Source organism: Arachis hypogaea, chromosome 11 (genome assembly GCF_003086295.3).
Source record: "Arachis hypogaea cultivar Tifrunner chromosome 11, arahy.Tifrunner.gnm2.J5K5, whole genome shotgun sequence".
In the NCBI taxonomy this organism is placed as follows: Eukaryota; Viridiplantae; Streptophyta; class Magnoliopsida; order Fabales; family Fabaceae; genus Arachis; species Arachis hypogaea.
In genome coordinates, this window is record NC_092046.1 from 126,874,273 (window position 1) to 126,883,242 (window position 8,970).

The 8,970-nt window shown below is 35.1% G+C and overlaps 1 protein-coding gene across 2 annotated transcripts in view; it reads right to left on the bottom strand.

Moving 5' to 3' along the window:
- Nucleotides 1-7,653, bottom strand: part of LOC112722557 (2-dehydro-3-deoxyphosphooctonate aldolase) — a 45,017-nt gene extending 37,364 nt beyond the window's left edge. The window contains exons 1-20 of one of the 2 annotated variants that reach the window (XM_072207248.1): nucleotides 7,187-7,653; nucleotides 6,366-6,441; nucleotides 6,211-6,267; nucleotides 6,053-6,106; nucleotides 5,913-5,960; nucleotides 5,217-5,328; nucleotides 5,038-5,091; nucleotides 4,824-4,921; nucleotides 4,170-4,266; nucleotides 3,922-3,987; nucleotides 3,707-3,766; nucleotides 3,532-3,606; nucleotides 3,334-3,418; nucleotides 2,952-3,010; nucleotides 2,447-2,491; nucleotides 1,964-2,062; nucleotides 1,780-1,827; nucleotides 1,613-1,660; nucleotides 1,073-1,137; nucleotides 309-649 (exon numbers count right to left, since the gene is read on the bottom strand). In XM_072207248.1, the coding sequence (XP_072063349.1) occupies nucleotides 1,081-1,137; nucleotides 1,613-1,660; nucleotides 1,780-1,827; nucleotides 1,964-2,062; nucleotides 2,447-2,491; nucleotides 2,952-3,010; nucleotides 3,334-3,418; nucleotides 3,532-3,606; nucleotides 3,707-3,766; nucleotides 3,922-3,987; nucleotides 4,170-4,266; nucleotides 4,824-4,921; nucleotides 5,038-5,073 (873 nt within the window). In that variant the 5' untranslated portion in view covers nucleotides 5,074-5,091; nucleotides 5,217-5,328; nucleotides 5,913-5,960; ... (2 more) ...; nucleotides 6,366-6,441; nucleotides 7,187-7,653 and the 3' untranslated portion in view covers nucleotides 309-649; nucleotides 1,073-1,080. Of the gene's footprint in view, nucleotides 1-308; nucleotides 650-1,072; nucleotides 1,138-1,612; nucleotides 1,661-1,779; nucleotides 1,828-1,963; nucleotides 2,063-2,446; nucleotides 2,492-2,951; nucleotides 3,011-3,333; nucleotides 3,419-3,531; nucleotides 3,607-3,706; nucleotides 3,767-3,921; nucleotides 3,988-4,169; nucleotides 4,267-4,823; nucleotides 4,922-5,037; nucleotides 5,092-5,216; nucleotides 5,329-5,912; nucleotides 5,961-6,052; nucleotides 6,107-6,210; nucleotides 6,268-6,365; nucleotides 6,442-7,186 lie in introns of those variants that run through there. The other variant, XR_011867726.1, reaches the window with a different exon arrangement.
- Nucleotides 7,654-8,970: the final 1,317 nt, after the last annotated feature.

The window sequence follows — 8,970 nt, forward strand, 5'->3', positions numbered from 1 at the left end:
CCCCAAAACTTTTAAAAAACCTTTTCAAAGGTACAAACAGGATAACTAATCAGAAAGCTACAGACGAATAAAAGACTTGTTTGGCTAGTTGCTTCTGGGTTTATTCCCCTCACCCTCGATATTTTAAAGTGTTTTTACAGAGGGATAAGGTTGCAATTGAGTTTTGTATGAACAATTATTATGTATTAATAGTAATTATGTGAGTATATGTTTATCTGACATAGCTGAACTTGAAGTATATAACAAAATAAAAAGGAATTTCGTTTTTCTAAAAAACTATCGACAAATTAACGTGTAGAGGCCCAATATTAAATAGCTAATAAAAGGAAAGTAGATTAATAACGCCTAAGCTTTTAATACGATCATGAGATGCTAAAAGTTAAGGTGTTACAAAAAATACTTAACTTTCTAGATCCACATTTCTTCTAGAAACAGCAATGATTTGGAAGGCTACATAGAATCTGTGACAAATGATAATTGGATATGTTACTACTTCAAATAATCTCTCTTTCAAGATAAGCTCTCCTTTATAAGGGCTTGAACTTATGATGGGGTGCAAAGATAATCGAAACATTCAACTTTAAAACAATCTGATCTTATAAAGGCCAATCCTCAGAGAATTATATTCTTAATAACAGAAAATCATCACCTGCAAAATCAGAATTTATGTTAGTATAAACAATAAAATATGTAAGCATTTTCACTCTAAAATAGATGACACATATATTTAGAGTATTTATGTTAGAATAATTTTTTGCATTTCTAGAAGACTTTGGTAATTTGAAACTTGTTTGGACTTGTGCTTGAAGTTTTCTCACAATTTGGTTTGAGGAATCTAAATTTGTAACATCATGGATTACTCTACCAATAAAATAAATAATTTGCACATTTCTTTTGTAGGATACTTTAAACAATATGCAAAAACTTTGCTTCTGCATCCTTTTGATGGTTCCAGAAACGTCACTTTTTATTGCATGCTTCTTAGTAGTTCTCATTAGTAAGAGAGAAAGGATTAAGAAATCATCTATATTATCAAAAAACAAAATGAGTGAAAATATGAAAAATGTCTTACCATTTTTACTATTCACGAAATGGTGTGAGATCAATGTTGAATTTTTTCTTCCCTTTGCTTACCCTCTACAACATGTCAGAAGAGTTAATCACATATACAAGTTCAGAACTCAAATGCAAAATAAAATATACAAAAAATCTTTCACCTGCGAAAAGGTAAATAAATGTATAATCGCTTCAATTTTCTTTTGTAATAAAAAAATAATTTCATTAAGATGATGAGAAGGATAATAAAAATTGGCTGATTAGGGATACCCAATACAAAAAGCAAAAACAACAATCAGTTTGAAAATATTCAGTAATTTTACTTGTCCATTTCTTTTGTTAGAGAAAGTACGCAATAAAAAGTAGGAAATGAAAAGGGAATTCAAACTTTAAGTTCTTCCCTCAATCTATTGATTTTTTGTATTAGCATGACACATACAAAATCATACATTCATAAAACAATTTTATGAGTCAGATGCCAATACTTTCTGCTGCAAGTACCACCCTTTTTATTAGAAAACAAAAATACAATCATAAGTTTCAAGAAAAAACTTACAGCAATAGCTACAAGCTCTTCAAGTAACTCCTCCAAGTGGCGTAAAGGCTGTCAAATAAGGAGATAACGCATGTAGTTCATTAATATTCAGAAGTATCGAAGAAAAAGTAAATGTTGGCAAAATAATGTCCTGTAAATTTGAATGATTTTGATAGGTAACAACTCACCCACTGTGTTGGACCATCAACAGGAGCAGTCAGTGGATCATCATGTATCTAAAGAATCAAGAAGACATTTAGAAGTTGTTTGATGATCAAACTAAATACAAGCCTTAATGTTTACCCTAAACTACTTTCTTTTAATAATAATCCCAATAAGATCCCCCTAAAAAAATAGTACTAATATATATACCTCCATGAAAATCCCTTCCACTCCTACAGCAACTGCAGTTCTTGCAATGCAAGGTATTAGTTCTCGAAGACCTCCACTTGCAACACCTCCGCCATCCAACTAGACATGAAAGCAGAATGTTAAAAGCTAGAACTAAAGAAATCTGGTACGATAGTTGGGTTCAAAGTAGAAACAGATCGTGTGTGACTCCAGTGCTCAAATGGAAAAAAAAGAGGGGTAAGATGAGGCAGGTGTACTCCAATACACAATGATCCTCATGAATCAACAGTGCATAGAAGCCAATGAACTTTTAACATCATGAATCTAAAGAGAGCACTCTGCACTATAATACACTTACTGAAATTAAACAAAAAACACTTCCACATATAATGCATTTTTAACTGGGGAAAAGGAGTAAGAATGCATAGAGAAAAAGAGAATTATATGAGACAACTGTTGTGTTGCAAAATACAAACTACTAAAAAAGTCCAACTACAAACCTACCTTCTTTCCAGCGGGCTGTTGCAGTGAGTGTGTTATATCAGCTACCTGGGATAAACAGTAAAAAAATATTTGAGTTTTCCAAGGGGAAAATGGCATAAAGAGGCAGTGGCAAGAAACTTCACCATGACCCAAATATTAGAATAATGGCAAAAGGGCCTGTGATGAGTAGTTCTCTAGAGATACGGCAAAAGGAATAATGAAGTCAATCTTATTATCATAAATTGGCAAATGCATTCCGTCTGGTTTTTTCTTAGTTTATTCGCATATTGAATATACAACAATATTATTCCTTGGGGATGATGTGAACAAAACACTCCAGTATAATTGACAAAATATCAACAGGAAAAGCGGAAAAAAAATTACGAAAGATTCAAATAGTTATTATCAGGAAGGGAGATACCTTTCTCTCTAACTTATTATAACCTTCCATTGAATAAGAAAGCATAGAGAGATTCAAATAGTTCATCTTAATAAGAAGCATATAATAAAACAAATATTAACTTACAATAGGGCAATTGACTTCTCTCATCCACTCCAGATTACGTGGATCGACAATCAAATCATCTATATAAAAAGGCAACGAATTTAATCAATTCCGGATTTTGAAAATAGAATGATAGAGGATAATCAATTGCAGTGCTGACATTCTTTGAACAAAGTTAAACCTCAAATGCATGTTAACAATTTTGATTATAGGAGGGAATGTGCTACGGATCACTTAAAAAAAATATATAGATTCAAATTAAATCATATATGTAAAAAGAACGCAAGATTAAAATGAAACTAGAACACGTGAAAACAGAAAGCAATTCATGATATTGAACGTTTTCAAAGAGTAACATCATCCAAAAGCATACAGAAGACCTCAAAAAGATATTATAACTCACTGTATCCAAACATAGTTCCTCTCTCACAAACCATAACATTAGGATTTCCAGCCAACCGAACCTTCTCTGCTGAATTTGTCATGACCTATTTATATGAACATTATATAACATGAGAATACTAAAAGACAGAGAATATTTACTGAGCTTAAGTAATTGTTGATTATTAAAACTTGCAACATAGCAGGACAGTATACTCGCGGAAGGAGCACAAAACTGGCCCTTCTTGATGTGGACAATTTTCCCAGTTTTGGCTGCAGCAACTAGAAGATCTGTCTGCCATCAGAGGTAAACACAAAAAGAAATGATGTGATCACATCTACTTAAGTTTATATTCATCCAATTGATATTAAAATTTGATGTAAAGAATATTTACTTGACGGCATAAGAATGCTGGAATTTGAATGATATCTTCAACTCTGCCGACTACTTCACACTATCAAAGAAAAGATAAATCTGTTAAAGGTAGATTAGGATCCAAAATCAAAGACAACATTATGACAAGCTTGGATGGTGTGCCAAATAATTACATTACTGTAAGACTTGTATAATTCCCGAAGGCTAAATTTAGTTAAATGTAAAACATCTTACCTGGACGGACTCATGCACATCTGTCACTATAGGGAGGTCATATGCTACTTTAACCTTCTCAAGTATCTGAAATTATAACATAACAAAATTAAAGAAGGAAGAAATAGTTCAATTACAACAAAATATAGCTTTGTCATTATATGAAATTCGGCAATTACACCGTTTTTCAAACAAGTGTTCCTACTATAATCCTCAAAATGCAAATGACAAAAACAATATATCATAATAAAAAGTAATAGAATCATAACCTTCAACCCCTCAACCATCCCTGGGCCACGAAAAGATTTTGATGATGTTCTATTAGCCTTGTCAAAACTTGATTTGAAAACCAATGGGATGCCAACTCTGAAAGACGCACAAACTCTAGATCATGTTAACTATCAACAAAGATACAAACCATCTTCCGACATTATATTTTACAAGTTTAGTTTTGATTTCTTGTCATGTGAAGGTCCTTTCCCTCTTATCCATAGCATGTGTTGTGTTGGTTTTACTAACCAACATCACTCTTAGAATTACATAGGTTCAATATCTCAGCCCACAGTGCTTGTAATGAGTAAAAACTCTTATACTAGATGCAATTCTGGAAAACAATAAGTAAAAGAGTTCCGCATTTCATGTAGTTATCATTATAGCAAAACATTTTGAATGACACAAAGTTAGATCATGTGTATTAGATAAGAAAAAGGAATTTAACTTCACACAAAATACTACAAAGAATTTAGCTGCAAACTCACGGAGATGATTGTCATGATTATACTTATTGAACTACAGACAATTTTTGTACAATTCAACTTAGGCACTACAATTATTCTCTATTGGATTTCAATCAAATCAACTTCAATCTTTTTCCCATGAAACTAAAAGATGAAAAAGTTCCTTAATAGAGAACAATAGCATACTTAGATGTAACAGTTTTTATGTGCTTAGCCATCTTCATAATGTGTTCCTCTGATTCAATCACATTAGGACCTGCTAACAGGAAGAATGGTTCTGCAGCCTGTTAACACATTCACAGAATCACAACACATTAAAAAAAAAGGAAAGGGAGATTTTGATCGGTGACCCAAGAAAATTCATAGTCAAAAAACACAAAATCTGATAGAAATCACGAACCTTGAGCTGGCTATACAGCATTGACTGTGAATTCATCTTTTTTTTCTTCCGAAGCTGTACACAAAAAGGGACAAAGTATGAGAATTTTGATGAATTCAGTAAAAATGTATGAATTTTGATGCGTTAAGATGCTACATTGTGTAAAATAACATCGAGCCTAGTAAAGTTTGAAACAGTACCTTTTTTAATTAATTCCGAATCTAAACGTAGATGAGGAGAAGAGAAAAGATAGAGTGAGATCTGTCTAACGTAAGAGTGAGCACTTTGATTGATGAAGAATGGAATCGTTCACTGCAAAAGAATGAAAAAGAAATGGCTAGATAATTCTGTGTAGTTGTCGGGGGAGATGGCTATATGGAATCGTTCGGCAATCGCACACCCCTAATAATTGCAAACCGAACACCCCCGCCCCAGCCCCCAATAAACCCCAAACAATACCCACGGTACATTACATTACGTTAAATTTTTAGTTAGTGAAACCTTTAGTACAAAAATTTCTCGCTAATACAATTTGCAACATAGTTCAGTCGTTAAATAATATTCAATCTCTATCATGAAATGAATTTGAATTCTTCAAAATTGAATCTATGAATCATCAAGGTTCTGAAAACTAAACCAGTCATCGAACCGCTCTCGCTACTGGTTCACTGGTTCATAGGTTCAACCGGTTCGACCGTGGTTGAACCGAAAAAACCGTTTTATAATAAAATATAAATAAACACATGAAAATATAATTATAGTCTAATGTAAGCTTTAAAATATCATTCAAAGAAAATGCTTTTCTGAATCTCTTTCAATAAACCTTTACCCACTCAAAAGAATCTTAAGTTGTTATATGAGTGCTGAGATAGCAGAACCTAGGAAATTGGCTGCACCTTAGATGGCAGTTTTGCAGGTTTTTTCACTTTAGAAACCAGGGACAGCTGCAAATCAGGCTCAAATATTAGCTAAATATATATCAAAGAAAGTATGGATCATATTAACATTGGAGAAATGGAATACAGTTTGTAAGTACCTTGCTAAGTAAATCTGTAGGTGGTTCATAATTAAGTCTCTTGTCATTTGATTCCTATAAAGACAAAAGAAAGAAAGAGGGGGTAGGAATTCAAATAAGAAACATACACAGAATGATTCATTCACATCTCAAATACAAGCATAAGATTAGTACATTACCAGTGGATATACTTTGATACTTCGGAAGACACCTCTTTCACCTTTGTTCGATCGTTGCTAATAAAAGCACCACACCCAGTTATAATCAATAACTTTACTTTACTAACAAATAAAACATGAAAAATTGAACCTATTCAAAAATCAGTTTTACAAACCGCATCCTCAGGCTCTCCTCGGGGTTTGTTAGTCATTCCATATTTCTCCTGCCTTGAGCCATCGCTAGAGTTTGTCCTAGAAGAGTAATATAACCAGATAACAGATTATAATTGCTCACTTAAATGCAAAGATAATGAACAAGTCTAGAATATGAAATTGACGAAGAAGAGGAATCAGATTTCAATTTTGAATTTCAACCACAACAACAATAAGAAGAATCAAACAGAAATTGCAGATCAAACACGAATTCAAAATTCAAATCCAGAAATTCAATAAAAAATAACTCTAAATCCAGAAAATCAAGTACGCTTAGAGACAATTGCAAAGAAAGTAGAATTATAAATCAAGTACGCTTATGAATCAAGTACGCTTAAACAAAGTTCACAGTTCAGTTCACACTTCACAGAGCTTCACAGCCTTCACACTTCACAGTTCAGTATCACTATATCAGATTATCAGTATATCAGACTTCAGTGACTTATTATTAGAGCGTGGTCCTCAAAATCTTAGTAAAACAACACATAATTTCGATTCAGCAACATTAAACCAAGATAATCCATATTGATCAGCATCATGCCATAATTCATCTTTACTGGCTGAGGTATTATTATCAGCAACACCACACACAAAACAGCAGCATAGAAGAACCAAAGCTAATCAATAATCACAACACATTCAATAATCAATAATCAGTAAATTAAAATAATAAAATCACAACACACACAAAACAGCAGCATAGCAAAACCAAACAGAGAAATAAATTTCACACACCAGAAATGACCAAAACACACAAAGAAAATAAAAGAAGAAAGCTACAAACCCTAAGATGGAAGATGTGGCGTGACTGAGTGTCGCGGATGACAAAGACCGCGGCGAGTAGGACGATTGAGAAGTAGACAGCGGCGCAGCAGAGAAGTGGATGACGGCTTGACCGAGAGGAGGAGGAAACGGCGGCGCTTGCGATGATTCTTCCTCTATGTGAGCGCGACGGCGGCGAAAGAGAGCACCTTCGAAGCTAGAAGCCTTGAACAGAGCACGAAAGGGGAGACACCGAGAGAAGGAGCACCTTCGAATGGGCTTCGAACGGGACAGTGGCTGCGGTGAAACAGATCTAGCGCCGGCGGGACCGTGGCAGCGCGAAAGGGAGGGACTGAGCTCGCCGGCGTTGAGAGGAACGGCTAGCTCGAGGGTGATGGGAGGGACGAGGGAGTGTGTGCTGCTGCGCCGTTGGAGATTTGGAGTGGGTTAGGGTTGGTAACGCAAGAGTTGGGGAGGGGGTTACTGAATGCTAAACGGCGCGTTTTGAGTGTTTTTGGGCAAAGCAAAAAACCAGCCGGGTCCCGGTTCGGTTCGACTGACCGATTACCGGCCGGTTTAGTGGTTCAACAACGGTTTTTATTTTTTCCGGTTTTAGCATAAAACCGAATCGTAATTCTCACCAGTTCGCGGTTCAATCGGTTCGACCGGGCAATTCGAACCGATTTTCAGAACATTAGAATTAAGTTTGGTGTTCCCATACACCAAATTAAATCCAAAAGCCACCCTCTATTCATATGTACTAATCAGTAACCTAAGGGCTTGAGAAGCAAGCAACTTTTGAGAATTGTGCAGGGAACTAACCATCAATTGAAGACATTATGCATCATAACTCAAAAGGGGCACAACAGAAGGAAGGACAAAGGAACTGCAAACCAATAGGTTGTATCTATACTTAACTCTTGCTGTTGAGAAATGCTTTGACTTATGTCTTGCTAAAGTGTTCATCTAGTACAAGTAAAATCACTCTTTGCAATAAGTAAGCTAGTCTAAACTAAACTAAAATTGCTCAATCCTTCAATCCCTGTGGGATCGACCTCACTCCCATGAGTTTTATTACTTGATGCGACCCGGTACACTTGCCGGTGAGTTTTGGGTGTTGGAATTTCATTTTCCAAAAATATCCATCAAGTTTTTGGCGCCGTTGCCGGGGATTGAAATAGATTGACAATGATCAAGTGAAGTGGAGATCTAGATCTAGCATTTTTATTTTCTGTTTCTCTAACTTTGGACTAACCCACTAACTGTTTGAATTTTTGCTTGAGCTAACTACAATTTCATCACGGATTGAAGTATTGCTATCCTTCTGGTTTTGTATGATTTTTATGTCTTGTTTGCATGTCAGGGACAAGGAGAGCTATACCAACCTTTTGTGAACAAGACGAAAGAACCCTCAGGAGATTAAGAAGAGCTGAAAGAGGGAAAAACATTGTTGGAGAAGAGGATTCGGAAGAAGAAGAGTTCCAAGATATGGAGGAACATACAACAATTCCAACTAATCCACAAGGAGGAGCAGCTAATAACAACAACAATCCACCACAGAGAAGAGTTCTGGCTTCCTACACATTTGCAAATCCTAGACATTGTGGGAGTAGCATTCATACACCAAATGTTAATGCAAATAACTTTGAACTAAAGCCACAACTCATCACATTAGTTCAAAACAATTGCTCTTATGGAGGAGGACCACTTGAAGATCCAAATCAACACTTGTCCACTTTCTTGAGGATTTGTGACACTGTTAAAACCAATGGAGTGCATCCTGACAGCTATAAGCTACTGCTATTT